Source organism: Micropterus dolomieu, linkage group LG19 (assembly GCF_021292245.1).
Source record: "Micropterus dolomieu isolate WLL.071019.BEF.003 ecotype Adirondacks linkage group LG19, ASM2129224v1, whole genome shotgun sequence".
NCBI lineage: Eukaryota > Metazoa > Chordata > Actinopteri > Centrarchiformes > Centrarchidae > Micropterus > Micropterus dolomieu.
The window spans coordinates 11209766-11236530 of NC_060168.1; the positions used below are offsets into that span (position 1 = coordinate 11209766).

General features: G+C 41.5%; 1 protein-coding gene across 5 annotated transcripts; it reads left to right on the plus strand.

Moving 5' to 3' along the window:
* The first annotated feature begins 5634 nt into the window (after positions 1–5634).
* Positions 5635–26765, plus strand: sh3tc2 (SH3 domain and tetratricopeptide repeats 2). Of its 5 annotated transcripts, none has more exons than XM_046031030.1 (22): positions 5635–5854; positions 11227–11325; positions 12896–13027; positions 13670–13854; positions 14073–14178; positions 14419–14562; positions 15616–15817; positions 15957–16030; positions 18231–18426; positions 18663–18799; positions 19023–19073; positions 19207–19511; positions 20335–20529; positions 20887–21747; positions 21862–22082; positions 22179–22345; positions 23311–23488; positions 23605–23755; positions 23971–24093; positions 24273–24423; positions 24566–24771; positions 25549–26765. In XM_046031030.1, the coding sequence occupies exons 1-22, from the start codon at positions 5812–5814 to the stop codon at positions 26479–26481; spliced, it is 4860 nt and encodes a 1619-aa protein (XP_045886986.1). In that variant the 5' UTR covers positions 5635–5811; the 3' UTR covers positions 26482–26765. The 5 variants fall into 5 exon arrangements, with proteins under 5 accessions (XP_045886986.1, XP_045886981.1, XP_045886983.1 ...); XM_046031025.1 differs by lacking the exon at positions 5635–5854 and adding an exon at positions 10035–10326; XM_046031027.1 differs by lacking the exon at positions 5635–5854 and adding an exon at positions 10036–10326 and having other exon boundaries at positions 24566–24762.

The following is a 26765-nucleotide window of genomic DNA, read 5'->3' on the forward strand; positions in this document are numbered from 1 at the left end:
AGCGAGGAGCCACGGCACCACTCCTCGAACGGGAACTGGCAGCCAGGCAAGGCTTGGTAGGTACCAGAGAGTTAAGAGCACTGGATGAATAATGTAGAGCCACACAATGACAGGCTAGATTATGAATGTTGCAGTAAAACCCGGACCCTAGTGTAGACACAGAGGACAAGGGGAGGAAGGACAGGAGGCACATGACAGCAACAGATCACGGAACACCTAGTGCGCGTCAACTTCAAATGGCCTTACTGACAGCTAAGGGACGGGTTCTTAAAAAGTCTTGGAGAGCCATGCGGTCTGCCTTGCGAATCAGCCGGTGATAACTTGTAAACAAAGTGACACAGGCATGCACATGACTCCACAGCTGACCAGCAAGCGTACAGGGAAAGCCCTGATTCAGCTGACAGAGGATCAGGGTCACACTCAGCTGACACAAGGTCAGCTTAGCATCATGGTAGCCCCCGGGCCAGTCTAGAGTAAGTATGACAGAAGCCCTCAGGCTGTCAGACTTATTTGTCATCATGTGCTGCATCACAGTGAGCTAAACTCCACCAGACCAACAGCAGTTCAGGTCAGAGACCTCTACCTCAAGGGTCTCCTGCTCCTGCAGTCAATGTGCTAGAACTAACAGGTTGACTTTTATGAAGAGGCAACAGCTGACGAGCCTGGGTGGTCTCCCAAGAGAGGTCAAATGTGCTACTGGTGGTGGTGAAGGAGGATAAGGAAGGCAAGAGGACGACGAAAGAGGAGTGACAGAGAAGAGAAGCAGACACTGGGAAGGCCCAAGCAACAGCTGTTATTTGGATGAAGAATCCCTAAAATGTTCCTCTATGGGTGAACTCAGGGCAAATGCTACTTTGACCTCCAGATATACTTAGCTCTCCTATCCTCTCCAAACCTGCTCCAAATATACAATAAGAGCTTGGTTCATATGATTTTCAGAGGCATGTTTCATATCATTTCCATCCCCCTTGGTGTATATCTTATTAAAGTTGGCACTTTCTATAGCTTCTACCATCACATACATGCTACTATTGCATTGCTTAATGGTAGTTCAAATCTCTGCTCTCATTTATAGGCATTGTCCTTGTGCTTCAAGTGGAGAGATAAAGCGCGCAAGAATGGACTTACCACTGGAACTCATGATGCCCAATGTGTTCTTATCTGAAACAAAGCTTCTTCGTCGAGAATAATCCCATAAAGCGAGAGGAAATCTTCAGATCAGGACAGTTTACTCCTTCCTAATGGTGTAGTTATAAAAAAAACAACAACTGAACATCCAGTGAACGTAAACGATGCTCCTCACTCTCCGCAACACTGCCTCCAGTTAATTTCTGAGAAGGAAGACAGAGCCAGAAAGAGAGGCACAAAAATGCAATAGAAAAGGGGGAAAAATAAAGAGAGGTTATTTCCAGTGATGATTTAATCCAAATAAAGCTCCTGTTCTTGCTGTGTGGGAATTTCGGTTGAGTTGGGTTTTTTTTTTCTCTCTCCCCAAAGAGAAACAGCTGCCAGTTACAACACAATGCCGCTCAATCGGATTCCACCTTCACATTTTCGCTCCTGGCTGATTCCAGCTCCGCTCCCTGGCGGTGTGCTGCTGCTGTCACCGCGCGCCTCTCACACACTGTCAACACAGCCACGGCGCACCTGTTCCGGCCGGTACTTTCAAAATAAAGTGACTCTTTTGTGAAGCGATTTACTGTGTCTATGCATTCAAATCATTTGCCTACTTATCGTAGCCCGCACACCTTAATGCCAAACACCTTAATCTAAATCAAGTGTTGATTAAGATCCCTTAATGTGTCCATTTATCTGAAAGTATCAAATTCTTAACTAACTATTTAAATAGATTTTAAGGGTTACACAACTTTTCCCTTAACTTGCACATTGACTTGATATATTTGAAACACCTATTAATTCCAGGTAGCCTATTATTAGGGTATAAGGGCTTATAAAAAGACTAAAACAAAACCCCTTATAAACAACTTAATTTCAATAGCTCTTTCGATATAAATGAGATTATCTCACACCAAACACGCTGTATACCGTAGAACAATGGTTCTCTAACTTTTTCACATCAAGGACCCCTAACCTGACACAAATTAGACCCCAGACCCCATTTGATTTGATTTATGAAACCCATGATCAAAATAGCCATATATTCTATGTACTTTTTGTGTTTTGTGTTACTTATGGATGGAATTATAACGAAAGTAAATAATTCCCATTTTTGCAGGTGACATGGAACCCCCTCAACGATCCATTGGGGGTCTCTGGACCCCACTTTGAGAACCACTGCTGTAGAACATATTCCTGTATAAAAGTGACATTAAGCAGCCTACTTGATGTCGCTTGGCTCTAGAGGCCGATTAACAATTAACAAAATGTCTATGATTGCATTATTTAAGCAACGATGCTTTATTTCCGGTATTGCTCTGCCTCTTTGCGGGGGACTTGACTGCTCTCATGCTCATCCTGGGTGAAGCGACGTCACTCTGGGCCGCCGTGAACTCTATGGGGAAACTATAGTATCCATCACACTGAAAGAAGTGTTAAGAGTTCAAAAGTCATTATTCTCAGTCATAATTCATTTTTCACACGAGTAGGTAAGGGCTGAGACAGAGAGTCACAACGTCTGAAGCATTTTAAATTAATTTAAGAATTAGTGGAGTCATTTTGAAATTGGGCAGAACAATACGGATCACTAATCTTTCAAGAGAGCATTTGAAGCAAATCGATTCAAAGACTCTGGGGAGGCTTTATGAAACGACTTGTTGGGTGTTTTGTTTTTTTGCAGCTAGTCAAGGCTTGTTGCTAAAACTGTTATGACACCGCCCTCTTCTGGAAAGTCGACGTAAGCAAATTAGTTAATTGGATTATTTACGGAGTAGCTGTTGTTGTGGAGAGGTTAATTGTTAAACTGTTGACGCACATAGTCTATTTTCATAGTTGTGAAATCACAGTAATTGCCCTAAATGGCACGTAAACTTGTGGCAGACGCTTGAGTTGGCCCCAACACTTTGACTTTGTATGATGACTAGCAGAACTGTTGTGCAGTCTGACTCAGCCTTGTGTTTGCATTCAATAGGTTCAGTGGTATTCATGTAGAAAGATCTCCATCTAATGGCGAAACACCCAACTGCTGTTTTCCAAGCAGCCTCAGTCATTAGTCAACTTAAACCACCTTAAAAATCAGCTGAAGTTGGTCAAATGCAACAAGTCAACGGCTTCATAAAAAATAAAGGACTAAACGACTACAGAGAAAACAATTAAAACTTATTAGACTTTAAAACAGAAGAAAATTACTATTTAAAGCAGGAACAAACAGGCAGTTGAAGTGCATTTCAGTACCTCACTGTTGTAGAGGGTCAGGTCTGACTGTGTAGATAATTTTTTTGGTATATAAGGTCATTGTGTGTGTATTTGTGTGCTGTTTTTATTAAAGTAACCAACTGCCTTGTGCCATGTCCTGAGGAAGCCCTGGTTCTGGAGGAAGCTGGACAATGGCGGGATGTGAGAGGCGCCTCTCTCTCTCTTTCTCTCTCTGCCCCCTACAGTCTTTGGTTCTGGAGTTGAATGGTTTTACATGATGTTCTCTCTTTGTCTTTTAATCTTTGTAAAACAACATGGAGGTAATCGCTGAAAGAGAAATGGATTACAAATGATTAAAAACAATGTAGAAACTCCTTAATCGTGCGCTGCCATGGTGGCAGAGAGAGTTTGTACCATGTAACCTCAGTGTCCCAAATTTGAATCCTCTTTTTTTTTCATTTGTCCAGCAAACTCACATTGTAAGCTTGTAGCAGGATTTGTGTTCACATTTATATAAAGAACTCTTAATGTTGCGTGTATGGTAAATCAAATACGACATGCCGTATTTTTAGTGTCCTGGACTCCCTGGAGTGATTTTATAAGTTTACTGCATCATGTACTGACCTGGCCCAGGTCAACGCTGATTATGATCAGTATCAGAGGTATATGTGTGGGTGTGACACTATGTAGGTGGGTGCCCTGTGTGCTTGACGTGTGCCGGGTGCTGATTGTGCTCCTGTGTCAATCCTGGTTTGTGCTTTTGTCCTCCAAACTGATGGGGAAGAAAAACAGGAAGCTGGCCTTCCTGTACACTGAAGTCAGAGGGGAAGGAGGCCGTCAGGTCAACGCAGTGTTGTCACTGTCTGCAAAGGTGCCAGTGCCCCCTAATCTACAATAAAGGCAAACATCCCGTGATATGTGTTATTACTGGAATGAACCTGCACACTGCTGACATCACTCTGGGCCTGCTGATGTAAACAGTTTCCTTAATGAAGCTGCAATACTAAAATTCTAATTCTGCTTTTTATGAGCTGCTAAACATATGATCATGTTTGACTTGCGGTCCCATATTATTGCCACATTGTATGGCCTAATCATCCACTCTGCATTTTTCTGTTGGAGGTAATGTGTCTTTTGTTTGTCAGACACACTTGGACCATGTGTCCACTATCAGTAGCTCTGATCAGCAGAATGCAGCATTCTCCGCTAATCCTCACAATCCTTGCTCTTTGTCCAACCACATGGCCAAGGGAAAGTACACACATAGACAGACACACACAGTCACACAATCTACCATCCAGCCACCCTGTAACACTACGCTGCTATCTCCACCCATTCCTGTCTTTTCTTATTTGTTGCTATACACCCACATTCCCTCTGTTTCTATGCCTCTCTCACGCACACACACACACACACACACACACACACACACACACACACACACACACACACACAAACACATACTTTTGCAAACAGAGCAGAATAAATGGCCTGTGTCCTGCAGCCTTGCATAGCCAATTGCATGATCACATGTGCAGTGCAGGGCTGATATCCTGTGTTCAGGGTGACTTTGTCATGTTACACTGGGGGCTGGGGATACACAATCAACTCCAGAGTTTATATTTAACTAAGCAGTGAAAAAAACACTCAAGGAACCAATGCAACGCTGGCCTGGGGATTGTTATCTCCTCTTACACAGATAGGGACAGACATGACCCAGAAAGGGGAAAAGTGTCAGTGATAAAGAGAGGTCACTTTGCATTGTCATGCAGCACATGAGGGTAAATACTTCAGTTCATTTCATTTCCAGGCAATACAGTACACTTTGTGGAATTCTGGAAGTGTGCGTGAAGTGATACCTCTATACCTCTGGAATGAAGACGAGTGATTTCTCAGGTATGGACTCAACGATTGTACAAACCAGCTGATCTTTTGTTTCTTTAACCTGCTGTCATCTTCCGACTGGGTGGGTCAACCCAAACTGGTGTGACTGGTGTTGTAGAATGAGGAAATAGACTGCGCTTCTTATCTTATTATACTTTCAATTTTAAATAAGAAAAGGTGTCACAAAGTTGCCAGGGTTTAATAGCTTTTATGATACATTATACATAAAATTATGTATAAATATTATATATAAAATAATAACCTGCCCTCTTTTCCACTGTGAGAAGATAGAGAGAGAGAGTGCGTGTGTGTGTGTAGGGGGGGCTGTACCCTTGTATCTAAGAAATGATGGGTGGAGTTAACAGCAAAAAAAACAACTTCCTCAGTCAGTGACATGCCGTCTGGGAAAGCCTCTGTAGTGCTCAAAGGCACACACACTCACTCTCAGTGACTTACACACTTGTACTTCCTTTTTCTGTTTTTCCTCTCCTGTGCATTTGGGCTGACAGTGGAGAATGACGGCAGTTTTGGCAGCTGTCATGAGACGCAATTCACCGGTTAAATGGTGAAACCGCACAAACAGATACATAGATACAGACCCTTTCTGCCACACACATGAGGAATGAATTGAGAGAGGAGAGCTGGCAGCAACACAGAGGTAAGAGTTGTTTTTAATACGTCTAACTGCTCTGTATGTCTCCCTATGTCATAAACTTTCTTCTGCTTAGCAGTTTTAACACTGCTGCACTTTGTACTTAGTCACATAACCAAGTTGTTGTCAGTCCACAGGGTATAGGATGGACAGTGGAGCTTTAAATGGACTGTAACTGTATTGTAGTGATTGCAGTTTCTCAATCCGTTCACTAGTGGCTTGATCTTGTATGCAGAAAGTATTTGTATGTCTCTATTCTATTTCTAATAAATGAAAGAACGTCAGAGTGTGGAAATGAAAACAATCTATCCACAATGCCGGAAGAATTTGTAACTATACTTAAAGAAAGTTTCAGTTTTGTTCAAATGCTGCTATGCAACAGTGTGGGAATCTCCCTGCAGGGAGCTCTGTCCTGGACACACAGGCATGTGAGTGAGCTAACAGGGGGTTAGTCTAAACTTAGAGATCATAGCACCTGTCTCATATTACTCTCCGCTAACTGCTGTACCACATTTTCCAAATCTACAAACCCAGATTGTACATACACAGTCACAAACACCGCACACAACCCCGGCTTGGCATACATTTGAACACAGCCAAATACTGCTGACACCATATGTTTGTTATTAGTGTGAATGCTATCGTCATGGACTGCTGAGTGTCACGATTGCAGTTGAGGCATTTGCTGTGTGGAGATTATAATGTAATTTATGGTATGTTGTCATCGTATATGTCAATCCCTGTCATTACAGGCAATGCATACTGTTTTTGCGGCATAACATGCCTATAATCACATGCGTTGTTTATACAAGAGTTTATGTAATGCTGTCTACGCTGTGCAATGTGCAGTCATTCAGAGGAGGGAGGGTTTTGACTCTCCAGCTATGAGGAAACAACAAACAATATCTTGATCAACCGGTGTGCAGTAAAGAGGATAATGATTGACATACAGTATCACCAGAAATCAGGTTCCATTGTTTGACATTTTTTGTACGTTTTAAAGTGTGCTTCACTGGAGACAACTGCTGCCCCCTGTGCACTATTTGGTGCTAACAAAGTCCTAGCATGTGACCGTGCATATCAGCCTTGAGCAGTCAGCGTTTATTAGATTAGACAGAATCTGTTTCACTATGAGAAACAAGCAGGGGAGCCTAAATAGAGTCAGTATATGCCTTGACATGCCTTCGGCCTGTTTACCTGCTCTCTGCCTCACAAGACACACACAAAAATTCAACCATGACCATTCAGCCTCATAAACAACATTAAAAGACTGGTCTCAGACACGGGTATCTGCATCCTCGTCTCAAGCATGTCCATGCAGTGGAATGATCAAGGCACAAAGGGGGAATAAACTTTATGTATTTGTTGACAGTGATCAGTGATCATATCCAGTGGTAGCTGACAGAAATCTCATGATGCATCACTGTTACAGCATCTCAATGTTTCCGTCACAACATCTAATCAGTTGGTTTGCCCTCTTGCTGTGTGTACTTAGCCGCGATATGTCGGTCGTGAACAAGTCGGCTCTATGAGCAGGCTCTTTTAAGTGAGCAATGGAAGCCAGCCCCTGTCTGAGAGAGATGATTTTGCCTCCGCCTCAGTGTATTGCAGATCAAGTATCTGGCATATTTCTTTTTTTGCAACAAATAAGAATGTAACTTAGGCAGTGACCAGCAGAAGTGGTACTAAATGAAGAGGCGTTTGGGAGCCGAAAGAGCCGGCTCTTGGAAATGAACGGTGCCATAAGATCCTTCTCCTGTCAAAGAGCCATAATTCCTGTTACACCCCACCCTTTGGTGGCTACATGGGGCGAACACTCCACCGCTGACCCGAACTTAGCACAGATAAACGCCCTTAAAACAAACAAATCAGTGGAATTAATTAACATGAGACAATAAATCAAGACCACCGAACACAAGAACATAACACAAAATGCCCCAGCTGAGAGGCAGTAAGACCAGCAGTCCCAAATCAAAACACAGGAGCTTTTGAAGAACGCCTTCCAAGGCCAGGTGGACCTCGTTCAGCAATTGGCTGGAGCACTCCTGGAGCAGAACAACAGGACAGAAAAGAACATGGACACAGCACAGGGAACACATGCAGCTGTAACAGTTCCCATCACTAGTAATTAGTAGTGTATAGTATTCGTAGACCGGTCATCAATTTTCATGTTTCAAAATCTCTTACATGGCATCCAGTCTGAGAATTGTAGCATTACACATTATGCAAGGTGTTGCAAACTTGAGGTGTGGAGTTTATTAGACAGGGAGGGTCTAATGAAAGATGCTATCAAGTAGCATTATGGGAAATAGGATTTTGGGGGCATTACTCATACTGGATCATATCTCGGCCTTACTACTGCATTTTAGCTGATTTTTAATCTTTATTTAATTTGTTTTTTTCCCAAACCAAGCAAGCAACCTTACGGAGGTGCAATACTAAATTGCTGGAGAAATCCCTTTTCATACCAGTGAAGTGAATGTAACTAAGTACATTTACTCAAGTACTCTACTTAAGTGCAATTTTGGTGTACTTGTACTTTACATGAGTATTTCTATTTTATTCTACCTTCTACTTCTACTCCACAACAGTTTGGAGGCAAATATTGTCTTGAAATGGACAATTCAGCAAAATCTGAACACTTTAAGTTTACATTTACCTGAGCGTAGGCTACAGCTCCTGAGCAGAAATATGTGGGGAAACACTGATAGTGACATCCTCGTGAAAATCTAAAAGCAATGTCTCAACTACTTTCAACTGACTACTACTTCAACTTTCTGACTACAGTATTTCGTTCTAAACTGGAGTATTCATGCAAATTCATTTTCATTTCCTTTTACATGTACTTTAACATAGCTTGAAATTCAGCATGCATTACAGCAAGAAAAAAGCAGTTTTATTCAGAAGTACAACTTTATTTTATCATCAGCAATCTGTCCACTTGATAACATGCTGGTTCAGTTTGATTCAAGCTTTATGGTTGTGGGAAAAAGTTCTGTAATATTTCAGAACATACACTTTCCCTTAATAGACAATTATGTTCCAATACTCTTCCTATACTGACTTATGATGTAAATTAGATAAGTGACTATATAGGCTAGCTACACTAATGTTGTATTAGCCTGTTCTAATTCATAACATTATTATATTTTAAAATATATTACAGTATTATTTGAATTAAGTAGTATTTAGTATGTTGGATTTTATCCAACTTTATTTATCCTATTTTATAGTAACATGCTTTCTCTTGTTGCCCCTCATCAGTGAGATCATGGTATTCCCAGTACAATATTGTAAGAACTGTTTGATTGATATGGCAGCTATCCTCTTGTATTTATTGCAGAAATCATTCTGTGCATCCTACTGAGAGTTTCTCTCTAGAAAGACATTTGTTTGCCAGTTTGCTTCTACAGGTTGTAATACATTATCATGGCACACCAAGATCAGAAGCAACACATACCCAACATAACTTTAAAATCGGTCGCTATCGGGGCATTTTGTTACCGACTGAGTGAACATGTTGTCAGTTTTATTTTACTCCTCTTTTAACAAACGCTTAAAGAAATCCCCAGTCTAAAGGGAGACACTGGGTCACATGAGGTCAGTGATTTTGACTGAATGGAGCCTTGAACAGTCAAATTCGCCATCGATATCCTCACCCTCCAATCTCCATACTGGATCTCTATTCTCTTCTTCACGGTGACTTTACAGTGTAGGTAATGAGAGCAGAGTTGTGTTGAAGTGTGTGATGTGGATAAAGTGTTGTTCAACCTATGCCACTGGGCAACTCTCACCCCCCTGGCTGTGACCTTGCAGCCTGTGTCCCTGTGTGGCATTGCCTTACAGTGGCTCAGCAGTACATTCTCCCAGCAACACACACAAAAAGACACACACATTGTCTTTGTGGTACACATTCTGTGCATATTTTCACTGACCCGGACACACATATGGGGAACACATAGGGAAACTCTCACTGAGGCCTGCCACCCACCGACACACACACACACACACACACACACACATACTCATACCAATCGCACAGAGTGCTTTGTGCATTCACTGACTGACTGGGCAGCTACTGGAGAGAGAGAGAGACACTGGTGGGAGGAGGGAGATGGAGACAGCAAGAGACAGAGGGATTAAAAAGAGAAGCAGACCCAGACAGATAGAGAAGAAGAAGAGATAAGGCTTGCAGGGGGACAGAAGAGACACATCCAGTAAACACTTAGAGGTGGGAAGACAAAGAAGAGTGGACAGGGCAGGAAAGGGAATACAGAAATAGGAAGAGAAACAGGGCTTGTCCAACAGAGAGGAAGAGAGTTAGTTGTTGTTAAAGAGGCTGGGAGGAACTGATGGGATGGCATTGATCTCTGGGAGCTGCCGGCTCATGGGCCGGATGGCGTCTTGTTGCTGCAGACCGCTGCTCAACTCCTCTTGCTGTGGACCGTTCATCAAAGTCTGCTTCTCCTCCTTCACAGGTCTGTCCCAGCCCACTCTCTGTGCTACTACTGTACCGTCATGAGACGGACTGCTACATTCAGATAGACAGGAGCATAGGTCCATACACAACATGGGTAACACACTTAGCCAAGAAGGTAAACAGGGCATGGTATGCTTCTGTACTGTAGCAGCATGACTTTGCTTGTGTTGACTCAAGCAGTCCTGTTGGTGCTAACTGTGCTCTGTGTTGTAGGATGGAAAAGAATAGGCTGTTGTCCTCTTTGGCCTACTGTCATGTTGCATTGTGTGCGAAGTTGTGCACCCCATTGTGTTGTTGTGAATGCTTTGCATCAAGATAATACTGTTCTGTTTCGTTTTTGCACTGACAAAGCATGGAAGAAAAGTAACATTTTAATCAAAATGATTACTTTGTTTGTCATTATTTGGTTAACGGTATCTTCCTTTTTGTCTGACTGTATGTTTGAGAACACGTGACCACACTAACTGGTGGAGGAGCTAGGAGCAGGGCAGCTGTGTGAGCCTGGAGGTTTTTCTGATGTCAATGCAGCTGTGTGTCCATGCCGGGACTGTTTGTGTTCAACGTCATTGCCCCAAACCCTGATAACTCCTCAGACTAACCAGTGGCTTGGACTTGGCATTTCCAATATAAACTGCCTCACCCATCTCCCCCAGTGACATTAACCCTGTGACAGACGCGAGAGTGGTAGCAATCTTCTCTTCTAACTCTTGGCAAGAAAGCGAATATGTGTATAGCTCAAACTGACAAACTATTCCTTTAAGATGCATTGATATGATGTTTGAAATGTATAAACATTTTTGAAAAAGACGATCATTAATTGACTAAAACTGAGCAAAAGGGGACAAAATGTAATTTTTCTGGTTCAGGTCAATTAATTGATTTGTTAACCTATTTACAGATATCTCACCTGCTGAGCTGGATGCCCTTTGGAGGGAACCACCATATACTCTTGGGGGAACAAATGAACACTTCTCAGGAAATGACATTATGACAGAAGGTAGACTATTGTGCACATTTATTAATCTGAAATCATATTATTATATTCATTTTTACTGTATTAGTTTGAAGCACAAACATCATGGGGCTCATTTGGGCTGTGCTGATGTCTGTGTGGTAAAACTGAGGAAGTGTTTGGGACAGCCTCCCTGCACAATGGAACAAATCAGCGGAAGCCCGTCACCATTTTACTGCAATAGCCAGCTGTTATACGTGTCCCTCTGGCTGATGTTTACATCTTTTGACACTATTAAGATCCTGTTTATGTGCTCACATAAAGCTAACTTACTAACTACTCAAAGTCGGTGATTCCCAAGGTGCACTTGTGCAGTTGCCAGGGGGTTTTGTGGGAAAAGCGTGGAGTAGCTCAACCAATTAAAAAAATGTAAAAAATGTACATGTTTATCCACATATTGAGTAAGCTGTAACACCTGAATTAAAGCAATAAAGTTAGAAAGTAATAACGTTAGACAAACAGTTGAAATAGTGAGCTATTTGGGAGAAATGGCTGAAACGTCTAGCTTCTGCGACCCGTATACTGTAGTATGAATGCAAACTTCATCAAATCAACCTAAATTGACAGTTCAGTTACTTGGCTTAGGACCAAAATACACCTCTGACTATCTTTTATTGACTATTATTAACCTTCTCGGCTTCTCAGATCATCACCTAACTGTTCCCAGAGTGCAAACTAAACACGGAGAAGCGACATTTAGTTACTGTGAACCACAGAGCTTGCACCAAATTTGCACCAACCTCCTTTAAATCCAGTTTTAAAACTTCTATGCTCTGCAATGCCTTTGACTGAACTTTAAATTCATTTTTATTTATGTTATGTCTCTGTTCTTACATTTTTAATTTCCTTTTCTAATTTCCTGTCTTTTCTGTAATTCTGTTAATTTCCTTTTTTTTGTTTTTAATACATTATGTAAAACACTTTTCTTTGTGTATGAAATGTGTCTTTGTGTAAAAAATGACCTTGCCTTGCCTATAAAAGACATATTGTAACAATATCTTCTTTTATATAATTAATAGTTAAATAACGTCAAGTTTAAATGTGATTAAAATGAACACATTTGGAATATATGACAGGTGAAGGAATATTTGAGTTTGTTGAGGGCTGTTGTGGTAGACTACATCTGGCAACAAAGATTGGGAACCACTGCTCTAATTCAGATGTTCAGCCTGTACCATATTACTACTCACTGACCACAAATGTATTTTCTTAAATGGCAAAACAGTGATTTCCATCTTGTGTCATCTGGTAACATTTCCAGCAAAATATCCACAATTCCATGCTTTGTAATTGCAGCTCGCTTTGTACAGCCCTATTGATGACCCTTTTGATAAAAGTCTTTCCACATACTAGACACAAGTCTTTATCACACAAAAACCCTAAATACAACATCCTGCTTAGGAAACACTGGCTTAACCAACAATGGATTGAGTTTTCCAGCTTAGAGTGCATAAAGAAAAGTCATGTATGCGCTTCTTTTTGGCATTGAATCAGAAAGATGACAATCTACACCTGATCTAGCAGCATTTTTCCCCTGACTTTGTTTCTCCTTTAGGTGCAGGTGAAGAGGAGGACGGTCCCCTGGTGGAATCAGGTGAAGGAGGGGTGGAGCCGGAGAGCTACTGGAAGAAGAAAGAGGCCTTCCTTAGAGGGAGTACTGTGTCCCTTGGAGAGAAATTCTCCTCAGGTACATTAAATGATGCTTTCGCCATAGTCCATTGCCTAACTTGTAGTATGCTTCTACTGAAAAACTAGCTTTCACTTTAGCCAATCTAAACTACTCGTCTTTTATAAACATTCCCATGCATATTATATTTATGCATACTGATGATGCACATTTCCCTGTCCACTAATGTTTTACTAACTCTGCAGTTTAGCTCCATCCATCACATTCCCCCCAGGTTCTTCCTCTCAAATGGATTTAAATTGCCACACTGAGAGTCCAATAAGATGCCTTAATAGCTTTGTTATTCCTCCAGGGAATTACATTGTGCTCACTGAGCATCTTGCTGAAACATGAGCTCTCGTAGAAATCTTTAATGAACTCTTGGAAAGTTTTGTCTCTCCTGCTTTTAGAGATCAGACTGTCTCAGTATTAGTTTGGTGTTCCTTTTAGTCAGTGACTACACCCCAAAATACAGTATACAGCCATTTATTTGTGCAAGTGTGATAAATTAGCATAAAGATTATGAATACATTAATGTTTATTTCGTTACTGGTTAATTCTGGCAGACAATGGATGATGCGTCCTCTCTCCTGTTCTCTAAGCTCATTTTTCCTTTAAGCTTATTTGCATTGGATTTGTTTATATTCCATCGTATTCCACTAGAAGAAACAATCGAGCCCAAGAGTGATTACCACAGCAATCACCTTGTATCTTGCCTAGAAATTGTGCTGCTGTTCACTGGTCGGAGGCGCTCCAGTGTGGGTCCTGACCGGGCCCTGCAGGAGGCGCTGCGCACCCGGCTCCGAGTGGTGGAGAGCAACAGCCAGGACGTCATCCAGCTCTTTAAAGTGAGTGACAGTCAGACCTGACTATGCAGATATTTCAGTGGCAGTACTCCACTACTCAAACCTTCTAACATCATATTGAAATATAAGGTCCTTCATGATGTGATAAGAGTCCATTTAATGCAATATGATGTATTATTCTATGTATGCATTGTACACTTTATGGCCATGGATGGTGGATGGATGTTCTGTTACTGAAACATGAGACTTTGTCTCTACAGGACTTGTCTGCACGCTTGGTGTCTGTCTGCGCTGAGAAGGATAGCTTCGTGCTCACATTCAAGACTGTGGAGGAAATCTGGAAGTTTTCAACTTACCTAGCATTAGGTAAAAAACGATGATGTTTAATATCTTAAAGGCCCTGAAAACATATTTCCTCAATCAGGTCCTACAGCAACATATATTTATATTCCAAATTTAACACATGAATGGCTTTTTATTTTAGCCTTTTTCCTATTAGTGGAATTATTGTACTGTATAAGAAGGTTTTGTTGTTGAGGATGCAGTGATATTAGCATAAGGAGTACCAGTAGTATTTGTTTCTCAGTTGCATGTTCTGTGTCACAGGTTATGTTGCTCGCTGCTTGGAAAATTTCCTGTGTGATCAGTCCATCTGGCTGGATCCAGTGTTGCTCAATGACCTGGAGATCAATGTGACAGTGGACGAGGAACATCTGGCCACCCTCTACCTGGGACTTTTACTACAGGAGGGTCAGTAATGTCATGTTATGGATGCTCAGTGTGCCTTTTATTTTAACAGTTTTGTTATTAAAACAAATGTTAAGAGTGTGACAATTATGATCTGTCAAATTACGTATGGTCTTCTAAGCATTGTAAACAGGAATGAAATCTAGTTTATGAATCTGTAATCCAAAATTTACACCGTGGTAGTTAAAACTGTACTTTCCTCCAAACTCTAAATTGAACAGTATGCTTTGCCATTGATTCAAGATGAACACATACTACATACACCACAGTATATGAGATTTTCTTCCCTGAATATTCAAGGTGCCTTTTGTCAGAAGTGTCTTGAATATCACTGTAATTATACATCACTGTAATTATATCTCACCTAACCACAGCTGCTATTTGATCCCATTACTTTAAATCCATTTTAACTGACCCCAATTAACCCTACGAAGCCTGAGGAATATGCTGCCACACATGACTTTGTACAAATTGTAGCATTGGACGGCTTATTGTTATTAGAAGAACTTACGTGCCTTGCTGTGAACAGCCAATGTCTAAAGTATAATGAACTTCTAATTACAAGTCAGAATTATGTTCTCATTTCTATTTATGGTCAGAGCTTCCATATTGTACAAGTGAATTATGTTAGAACTGGACATCACTGAATTGTAGCAATTTCTGTATGCACTATGAAATAAGTCTGATAAAGCAAATGAATTACACCACTTCCCTCCAAGAAACTATATTGATTTCTTCTGACCTGGTCTAAACAGACTTTCTCCTGAACACTCCCCCAGGCAAAAAGCTTCCCGGGAATGTATAATAAGACTGCAGTGCTGAGAATTACATTAACATAATAGGGGGAGATATAGCATCCATAATTTGTCAGTGACTGAATGGGGGTGTGCTGGCTGAAGCACATTTACTGATCTTTAGCTTAATTTTTCATCAACAACAAAATTGCTGACTGAAAACACTTTGCATGTCTGGACTCACAAATTTGTACTGTACACTTGTTCATGTGGGGGTGTGGAGAGTTTGAAGCTGTCTACTAAAGAATCATTCACCCTGCAGGATCCTTCTTTGCGAAGGCACTATTCACAAGAAGTGAGCAGGATGAGGAAGATGAAGAGCGGCTATCATTCAAAAAGAATGACTTGCTGATGGTGAAGGACACAGGGCAGGACAACATGTGGGAGGGCACCATGCTCTCCACAGGAAACCACGGCCTGGTGCCATTTAATGCCATGCAACCGCTGCCTTACCCCTTTTACCAGTGAGTCACTCTGCGTTCCTCAAATTAGCCACTTCTGTTACAAATTCCAAAGCAAAGTCTCATTAACACGTTCTGCCGTCAAAACATTTTTCACATGAACTGGCATGGTTTTGTTAAACCGTACTTTCTGTTTGGTCAGGTGGTTCCTGAGGAGGTACCCGGGCAATGCTGGATGTTCGCCAACAGAAAAGGAAGCCTTTGAACATTCTATTGGTAAAGCCACTGCGCATATAACATATGTTCACACAAACAGACAACAAAAAGTACAGTGTTGTATTCTCACTGAACTCAGGCACAGATACTCAAATCCAACTCCCCCAATGGGAAGCTGAGATGAATTGGCTGAAAGCACCACGAAGACTACACAACTGGTAAATTTTACCAATTAAACCATGAAATGAAAAATGAAAGATTCAGCAATCACATCATTTTACTTTAAAGTAGCTATAACTGAAATTTATTTATATTTACAATGTATCAAATGACAATGTGACTATGTGAAAAGGTTCGCTTGTAGAGATTAACCTACAGAGAATTATCACCAAAATCTGCAAAACTCCGCTTTACTGAGCATTATAGTTTCAGGTCATTGTTTTGCTGTCCAAACCACAGTTTTACTGTTTTGGTTCACACTCACCGCTCTCATAGCGTTTTTTTGGGACACAACCCACAACTGTTTTCAGTGAAAAAGCTCTAAAACCCACTGTGGACTTCCTGCTCTGCACCAAACAGCAGACAGACACAGCTGCTGGTGAACAGACATTAGTAGCTAAAGAGTCAGAGATTTTTCTCAGTAGTTTTTGAAGACCAAATCAGAGTAAGAAGGAGTGTGAATATTGGACTCCAAAGAAATGCTAACGTTGCCTGATGTCTGCTAGATGTGTAAATAAGCAACACTTTATAACAAGACAATATGTAAATGTTGTAAATGTCTTTAAATAGATAGTTGTAGTTGTAGAAGTGTTTGTTTCTGCTTAAATAAGTCAGACACACTCATGGATGCCTTTTTTACGACTCTGCACGCAGGGTGATGGACAAGTATGTTGAATGGTGAGGTATTGGAGCCCTAGGCGAGATTTGAAATTGCCCCTCCCCACACCCTGCCCAATCCTACAAAGTCCACCCCAGGGGTTGGGGTCATCAATTCTCTATCCTGAGTAATTGTTTAAAAAGTTCATCGGCCAAACTCACAGTTTTAGCACTATAGATAAACAGCCAAGTCAATAATCATGGTCCATAATGAAGAAGTGTGATCAGCCTCCACATAGCCTTGTCAACCTCCATGTCATAGCCTAAACTGGGAGACCAAACCTAACCTGGGATCTGGGACTGTCCCCCCATAAACTGTGTGTCAACCCAGATACTATTTTCTTGCATTGTAGTAAATTTATGGGGTAATGCAGGAGTATTGGTTTAGTTTAAATGGTGGAGGGCACAAATAAAGAGGAGGGTCTGGGGTCCTCCCCCAGGAAATTTTAAGCTTTAAAGACTTAATTTCCTGTATTCTGGTGAATATTTCGTCATCAATTTATGGTTCATCTTCATCTATATAAAGGGAAACACAATATTCAGGCGGTGGGTGACAATTCAAAATATTAAAATTTAATAGAATATAATGATAAATTAATTAATTTTAATTCAGTTATAAACTCCTGGACTTTAATAGCTCCTGTGTTTCAGCAGGTTTTCCGCTTCAGAATCTCTCCCAAATATCTGTGTTCTCTGACATGTCCAGAAAAAAATCACAATATTATGAGACTAACATCATCATTTAATGAGAATTTATAATATTTTTAGTTCTATCTGGCCTCTACTCTGCTGTGCATTACATTATTGATCAACTATCCTCTTTAGACCATTTGATCAATACAGTTTGGGACTGCATGCTGCATGTGAAACTGAAACCAAAAATCTCACCACAAATCCACACGTTAACTTCAGCAGCTCCAGAGTTAGCTTCAGAGTAGAAAACTTTCTCTTGCGGCGCCCCCTGACATTTTGCACCCTAGGCGACCGCCTACACCACGGGCGGTCCTGTTCCTGGATGTCTTTTGTATGAGATCAAGTAAAAGATCCTCACATGTAGTCAGGAAATGCACGCATTCAGACTACACTAGTATCTAATGTAACTTAACCTTACACTGTGTCAGCCATTTTACTGTTTACAAAACAAAGAAGATACTATCAAACTCATCCACTTCTTATTTACCGGAACAATCAGCAGTGCACACCCACAATGGATCAATACTAACATGATTATACTTATAAAGCTCCATCCTGAATGCATTTATGAAACACCTTTCAACTTTTAAAATGTTTCATATTCTGTCAATTTCATACCATCAGTAATCAGTCAGTGTTCTCACATATTGACCTCAATACTAAATCTCATACTCCTCATCAATTACCTCAGTGATAGGTTCCTGTGTAGCATTGGTTGACTACAGTCCAGTGGGCCAAGATGAGCTTCAGCTGAGTGAAGGTGACATTGTGGAGATCCAGGGTCTATTAGTCCGAGGCCTGGCTGTGTTTATAGGAACACACACTTCCACGGGTCACACTGGTTTCGTACACAAGGCCCATGTCAAGCCTCTGGACACCATACCCCTGTAAGTTTTTTTTTTGTTATATAATGCATGGCGTGACTTGAACTTTACTGGTCTGATGATGTGCGTCATTTCAGCTTTAAAGCCCTTTATCTTGTTCAAATCCTCACGAGTTACCTTGTTTGTTGTGTTGTGCTAATCTTTTATTTAGTGTATCTGCAGTCTGGACAGGGTAGGTAGGGTGAGGAGGCTGGGGAGACAGCAGAAGGGATAATGCTGCCTTTGTTTCACTTGCACAGAGACGGACAATTGGTCTTTCTGACCGAGGAGGAGAGGGCCAGTCTGGCTCAAGTTAACCCGTGTAGCTCTGAGCCAAGTGACAGCAGCCTGCTGGAAAGACTTTTCTCGTCCAACATCAGCTCTGTGTACAGACTAGGTAAAGGAACGACTGGGGTGATTGAGAGATATTGTACTCTTTGTTGGTTAGGGGAAGGGGAGGGGTTGTGCCACAGAGCCATAACTGAAGTATAGTTGGTTTGGCTCCTTGTTTGTTTCTTAAATAATGGCACTGTAAGTGATTCATTCTGTGAAATACATTTAATTTTGTATCCCCAACTGGAAAATTGAGGCTTCAATTGATTTACCTTGTGTGTCTCCAGACAGACTGGATGAGACTGACTTCATGTACATCAGGAATCGGCCAAAACACGGTGATGCTTTACAATATATTGTGGAAATCAGCTGTTAATGAGCTTAGTGCATTCAAACCGCTGTAAAAACTAAATGTGTTTATCAACATCCTCGCTCTGATATACTAAACTACTATATCTGTCTTCTTCCCAGATCATAATATTCCTACAAGTACCCGTCAGAGCGTTATGTCAGAGAGAAGTGGAGGGACACCACCGTACCACTCCTCTCCCCGCCCCTCTTTCTCTCACTCCTATCCTCGTCTGTCCCTCTATCACTCCCACAGTCCTCTGCCACACGACGGAGAGCGCCTGTCATTCACTCTGGAAGACACATTCAGAGAACTGGACGAGTTCCAGGAAGACCCACCTCTCTTCTTGGAGGACAACAGCTGGGAGGCGGAGCAGTCCGAGATCAGTGACCCGACACTGACCCTGCTCAACCGCGAACACTTCCAGGTCAGAGTCCAAGTTTATTCACTGATTTATTTATTACAGGACCAAGCGCAGACAGCTAATAGAAGCAATAACTGTTTTGTCAACATTTTCTGGTCTATTAAACAATCACGATAGCAAAGATGCAAAAGCAGGAAGTGAACATTTTCTCTCTCTCATTTGATTGCATGTTGATTAGACATAGATTAGATTAGAAGTATATAAATGATCAATCAACTCTGAATTTGAATCTTTTCATGTATCAAAAAGTTCTTTGGGGCAATACATGTTTAACAAATATTATGTATCATTTGATGGATTTAGCTGCTGTTTTGATTTTTGTCAGGACTCCAGTCACCACCATGCATGAAAAGACAGATCTTTGGCATGCCTTTAATGTGTCATGACTCATCAACAAAATCCTGCTTACTTTTGGTTGTAATGATTTGCCATATCTAATCTCTATATATAAGTGAGCCATATCTGGGCCTTGGGTTGACCAGTCTTGCTCAAAATGTCCCAGCAGATAAAAAGTTCCTTTACTATTTATGATCATCTTTCTAGCACCACTATCAAACCACGATTCAGGTTGCTCTTTCCTTTTAACATATATCTTTCACTTTTCATTTTATAGGTCAATTTAATCAATTTATGTTGCCATGACTTGAGAAAGACATTATTAGTCAGATGGTAATGGATCAGAAAAGGTTTGACCTGTTGGTTTGAAGACAGTCCACATAAAAATATAACAGCAGTAGGATAATTTACATTTGTGTCTGTCCCATTAACTCTTTTTGCCAAACACATACAGGCTCTTCCTAATTCTATTGTTTGTTGTTTCTTCCAGGAGGACTTCCTGCCCCTGTATGACCTGCAGTATTCCTTCCTGTGGGTGACCTTCGGTGGTAAGACTGATGACAAGCTATCAGGGCACCTAGAGAGCATCAGGGAGTGCGCCAAGAGGATGGGCATGCACTGGGCACATCGACGGGCATGCTTCCTCCTGGGAAGACTTTGTGCCAGGAAGCTAAAGCTCTCCCAGGTTTGTACTTCGTTTCTAGCATTAGTATGTATGTTGTGTGTATGTTAACGTGCTTTATTCTTCCCTAAAGAGACAATTTAAGGCACCACAATATACAGAGCATTATCATTCATATCACAGAACATAATAGTAATAAAATGGTTGCTGTGTTTTTAATGGCGTCTGAAGGGTTATTTGAAGGAATAATACAGTGAAATGAAGTGAACATTATAATAATGTGCAATAGGCATTAAATAAAAGGTTATAATACTTTCATTCTACCTGCTGAGACCTTCTTAAATCGTTGATAAATTGTAATTACAGTCTACATGTGTTTGAAATCAGCTCCTTCACGTGTATGTTTCCTACTCTCCTCAGGCACGCGTGTACTATGAGGAGGCTCTCAGTGTTTGCGTGGACAGTTTCTCTGACACGCCGCTCCTCGTCGCTCTCTTCACAAACCTCACTGCTATCTACCTGAAGCAGCGCATGACAGACAAACTGCCCCAGACTCTGGAGAAGGCCAGCGCCCTGCTCCTCTGTCTACCGTGCCACACCTTCACCTCCACGGAGGAGGTCGAACTGCTCATGCTGCTCTTGAGGAGATCAGTGGTGATGGGGGACAAACACCTGGAGGCTCGTATCTGCTACCTCATGTCCAGCCTTTTCCTGCTCCTGAAGAAGACTGACGATGCCCTTCCCTTTGTGGAGCGACTCCAGTTCCTCTCAGTGACTCTCTCTTCCTCCGAGGGGCGCCCCATAGTTCCTGTGGACCTCAACTGGCTCTTGAGCTGGCTCTATCATCGTAAATACATGCCTTACTTAGCACTGGCCTCTCTGAGCCTGGACTCAAGACAAGATCACTCCCTCCACGATGCTTTCCAGAGGATTGAGTTGTTTATCAGGAACTCTGTTCGCCTGAACCCATGCTGGAAGGAAGGAACCTCCTTGCTCCCTGCCCAGATTGTGGTTTACCTTCAGCAGGCCCTGGTTATAGCTGAGCAAGGGGAAGACATGAAGACCCAGAAGGACCTGTGTCAGGGCTTGGCCTCAGTCTACCAGCAGTATGATGCTCTAGATAAGGCAGTGCACTGCGCTCAACGAGCCGTGGAGACAGGAGGCCACATCAATGAGGAGGAGGGCTTTGAAGCTTCTGTGCTGCTTGGGTGGCTGCTGGTGTTGAGGGGCCAGGCTGAGAGGGCCCAGAGTGTCCTGCAGCCACTGCTAACATCACTCCAGGTACAGCAAACAATGTTATTCACCTGGATAACTAAAAATCTTTTGTAGAAGCACTTAGTTTAAAATGTATGTTTCACCGGTTCCCCTATTTGATGTGTGTACATCTCTCTCCAGGGCACAGACAGTCCAACACAGCGAGGAGTGATCCACAACCTCTTAGCTTTGTCTCTGAGGCAGCAGGGTCGCATCCCAGAGGCAGGCTGGCATCTCTACTCTGCCTTGGTAATCTCCAGGGAAAGTGGAAACCAGAGGAACCAGGCACTGGCACTGGCCAATCTGGGCTGCCTGGCACTGGATGTAGGGGCATCTTGGGTAGCAGAACGCTTCCTGGTCAGGTCAGATATCTGTCTTATCATTTCTCCCAGGGAACCTCTAACCAAACAAAAAGAGTTTACAAAAACTTATTCATTGGGATGTTCTTGTATTACCAGATCCCTGTGTCTTTTTCTGGAGCTCTGGGAAAGCCCCACAGACGAGGAGCATGTTCAGACCTACCTTTGGTTGGGGCGGAGCTACAAAGACAGGGGCAGGAGTCAGGACATCCGGGCATGTTATGAAATGGGGCTACTAATTGCACTACATGCCAGAAACTTACACAGTAAGTACAAGTTAACACATTAAAGGAATAGTATGACTTCTTGGGTAATACCCTTATACCCCTTTCTTTGTTTAATCCATACAAACATTTAAGTGGAAAACAATGAGTTGGATTTGGGCAGAGCCAGGTGAGCTTTTCCCCCCTGCTTCCAATCATTTTTAGTTAATCAGTAAGCTCAGCTTATTGGCTGCTGGTGGTAGATGCGAGAGAAGTATCCATCTTTTCATCTAACTATTGTCAAGAAAGCGAATAAGCGCATTTTCCTAAAATGTTGAACTATTCCTTTAAATAAGTAAAGTAATTTCCAATCTCTGTATAGATATTAACTCCTTTTCATCTGACTAAATAAGAGTATGACCAATACTGGATTATTGATGCTGATATCGATATTTTTGAGTAAAAAAAATCAGAGGCATATCTTCTTATTCGAGACTTAAGACTTGTACAGTATCTCACAAAAGTGACATGACACCGGGGAGGGAAAATGGCTAATTGGCCTCAATTTGGGCATTTTCACTGGCTGAGTGATATGTTATTTTGCGGGGACAGCAAATTTACATTGTTACAAGCTGTGCACTCTCTACTTTACATTGTATCAAAGTGTAATTTCTTCAGTGTTGTCACATTAAAAGATTTAATCAAATATTTACAGAAATGTGAGGGGTGTACTCACTTATAACTTGCTTTTATACTGTATGTGCTGAGGTGGCATTTTACATTTGACAAATTATGTAATGACAAACTAAACAATCTCAAACACATCATATTTGTACTATAATTTCTTTCTTAAATGCCAATACCAATATATCTGTGATAAGGTAAAACTATTAGCTAATATCAGCCATGCCAATGTACAGCAAAGGTCAGGCTCTAATTTAAATAGTTCTTATTCAATATCATAAATGTATCACTGTGTGTTTAGTCTCAGGAGCAACAGGTAACATATTTGCTGTATTTTCTCACAGGTCAGATGGTGGTGGCCAAGGTGCTGAGTCGACTGTATGCTGACGTGCTGCTTTATGGCCAGAGCATTGTCTACTATGAGCACTGTGTGTTGGTGTCCAGAGAGCTGAAGGACAAGAGGCTGGAGGGAGAGTATCTGGAAATCCTCAGCAGCCTTTATCTCTCACTCAACACTGAAAGGCGAGTTTCTGCTTCTCCATTCTCACTCACTCTTTTTCTCCATCCATGGTTTTCTATGATATATTTGTTTTTTGAGTAAGACGGAAACATGCTCAATTCTGGATTGTGGATTTCAGGTCATCTCGAAAATCTCTGGACTATACCAAGCAGAGCCTGAGGATTTCTATTGATTTGGGCAAGAAAGAGGAAGAGTCAGAGACCTGGCTACAGGTGGGACGCATCTATTACCTCATCCAGGAGGACGAGCTAGCTGACATGTACCTGCAGGTGAGGAGCAGGGAATATTTGACAGTGTGAACGGCGGAGTGGTTACATTTTCCTTGTTCTGCAAAGACACAGGCTTTATCACGATCAACTGATATACAAGTTCAAATAAAAACAATTTCCTGACAATCACAAACATTACAAATAGCATTCTAATGTTAGATATAAAACGAAATACTGATTGAAATTAATAATAGATATGGTAATTTAATTGATAGGCAGCGGTGAAGACAGCACTGAGGATGAATGACCCTCACTTTGCCATGTGCATCTACGAGGAAGCAGGAGATGTCTACTTTAAAGGCCACAGGAACCGGATGGCTTCCCTGCCTTTCTACAGGGTAAGAGGATGCAAAATAAAATGCATTGTGTTTTGTTGGTCTTAAAGCTACGATGTCTGTCATGAGGCAGTGTTATGATAAACCTCAGTAAGTTTTATTTTGATTCCGTTAATTTTTTTTTTTCCCATTCTTGGCACAACTGATCTCATTCAACTAGAATTATTCATATTTGGTTTCAGGATGGCAGTCTGCCATTTGCACGGAGCATCAAGGACATCCATTCTGAGTACCGTTTGTTGAGTAAACTGACAGAGCTGTTGATGAACGAGGGAGAGCAGGAGGAGGCTCTGCAGTACGCAACACTGGCTATTGAGATTGCCGGCAAAACAGGCATGTATGAGGAGGCTCTAAGTGTTCAGGTGGACAGTTTCTATAGCATAGCATGGCCTATGGCAGAATCAGTGCCTTATGACTGTTAAAGATGACTTTTAAAGAGTAATGTAAAACAAGCTCCATTGTTGTCTTTCCTCAGGTGTGCATGTGAATGAGAGGACAGCCTACCACCGGTTGGCCACAGTCTATTACAGTCTGCAGCAGTATGAGATGGCAGAAAACTACTACCTCAAGTCACTGTCCTTCTGTCCGCCCGTCCTGCAGCACTCTATGGAGGCTCGCTACTACACCAAGGTCTACTGTCGACTGGGTAATCTCACTCTACACAAACTGAAGGTAAAGGAGGTGAATATATTTCTGTTTGCCTTTTTTAAAGAAATGTATACAGTATGTTCCTCAAATTAACATCCTGCTGAAATCTCTAGCTCATAATCTGTAACACAAATGTCCTCCACCAAAATCAAAAACACAGTGAAACCTGTATTTACTTACAAATTTTCAAACCTTGAATATATGGGCCAATTTAAGAAATTGACTAAATCTCATTTATCTGAGGTATTAATGTTTGTGACGAAGCCAAGTGCATATCATTGGTTGCATGTCATTCCCTCTCTCGCCTCATTTCCTGACATCTATTTAATGTCCACACGCTAATTAAGGAATGTTAAATCGCAACAAAAAAACTAATAAATCCTTTCTGACAAACACTGCAGTGAAACAGACTTACATTTCTAAATATGATTAGATGTGAAACACATAATGTATTATTGGATCATTCAATATATGTTTCTGAGAAAATTTAACTAACTTATTAATGTGTAATCTGTAATTTTCTCAGTCATATGAATAAACTTTATTTTTAAACACATAAAGTGAAAAGTAACTGAAAAGTTTGGCTTGAGAAAATTATTACATTTTGTGTGTTTCTAAAATAAAACAAGAGGAAGTGGCTGTCTTGATAAACAAGATTTTTTTTTTGGCAGAGCAACAGTAACATTGTCTGTGCCTTTATCTGGTGGCCTTTTCACAGTACATGGTGTCGATCAAGCCTTCAAATGTAAAGACAATATGTTTAATTTAGATGAGACCTGTTGTGACCTCTTCTCTGTGCACCCTCTCCAGGATGCTTTTGATGCGGTGGGCTATTTCCAGTTGGCTCTGGCAGCGGCCCTGGAGGACCAAGCTAACCCTGAGGCTCTGTATGTGGTGTACATGAAGCTGGCCGAGATCCATGGCAATCATTTGCCTGATGCTCAACTGTGCCAAGTTTACAGACACAGAGCCCAGAGTTTGAGGAGAGTTCTGGCTGGCAAGGAAGGCGCTGCTCTTGGAGAGGAAAATGTGGACGATGCAGACGCAGAGCCTGGCCAAAAGAAGGAAAAGGACTTTGAGGCTGATGTGGAACGTACTGAATGTTTGGTTGAGAGAAACGGCATTTTCACATTAACACCTGAAAACGAAAACTGTGAAGATAGCTCATTTCCAAGGAATTATACAATCCATAGAGAAACAGAGGACCAATACACTGACAGTAATATCGGAGATAATAACGGGAAAGAAGATCACAACATTAATCTTCCTGATACAGATGGCCCTTTTGCGGACGGCCCTGGGTCTGAGACAGAAACCATCGTCAGTCAGTCATACAGTGACAGTATTTTTACTGAGTCCTTTGATACAGCGAAGGAGCAGATCTCAGACTCCAGCAGTTCCACTGACACTTTACAAACTTGCCAGAATCAAACAAACGGCAAAGATTTTGATTTTGATACTGACCACAGCACGCCCTGTCAAATACCTGTCAATCACACAAGTGATGTCACAGGACACACAGAAGGCCAAAACACAGACTCTGTTATTCAGGACGAACAGCACACCTCCACCAAAGAAACAGATGCTCATGCAGATCCTATACAAAAAGATGTCAGTCAGTCTGATACTAGGCAAACAGAGACTGTTAGCCCGAACACTGATAAAGCTGTAAGCATGGACAACACTTGCAACTACACAGAGAAAGACAAATCTGAGACCGGTGACACACACACGTGGACTTAGACGACGTCTACACAGAACCTCTTAGTGGCACTTTATGTTCTTCTCTGACATTTCCTTCGTCTGGTCACATGTTTCTTGACCAGCAGTCCAACGTTCCAGCCACATGGCACTTACTGTAGGAAAGATGAAGTTTTCAGAGATTTAGTGACTTAAAAGCATGGGCCTTTTATATAATATATTCTGTGGTTATTACAGTGCACTGTGCTTGTAAGATATGTTTTTCTAAATGTATTTTGTGTATCTCTGGAAGATGACTCAAAATATAAAGAATATTATTTTGTGTG

What these genes read in the sequence shown, in the direction of transcription:
- sh3tc2 (XM_046031025.1), top strand. Translation starts at nt 10,206, where the DNA reads ATGGCATTGATCTCTGGGAGCTGCCGGCTCATGGGCCGGATGGCGTCT. An exon ending in ACGTCATCCAGCTCTTTAAA is followed by an intron (nt 13,855 to 14,072) that starts GTGAGTGACAGT and finishes TTGTCTCTACAG; the next exon opens with GACTTGTCTGCACGCTTGGT. An exon ending in TGAGATTGCCGGCAAAACAG is followed by an intron (nt 24,424 to 24,565) that starts GCATGTATGAGG and finishes GTCTTTCCTCAG; the next exon opens with GTGTGCATGTGAATGAGAGG.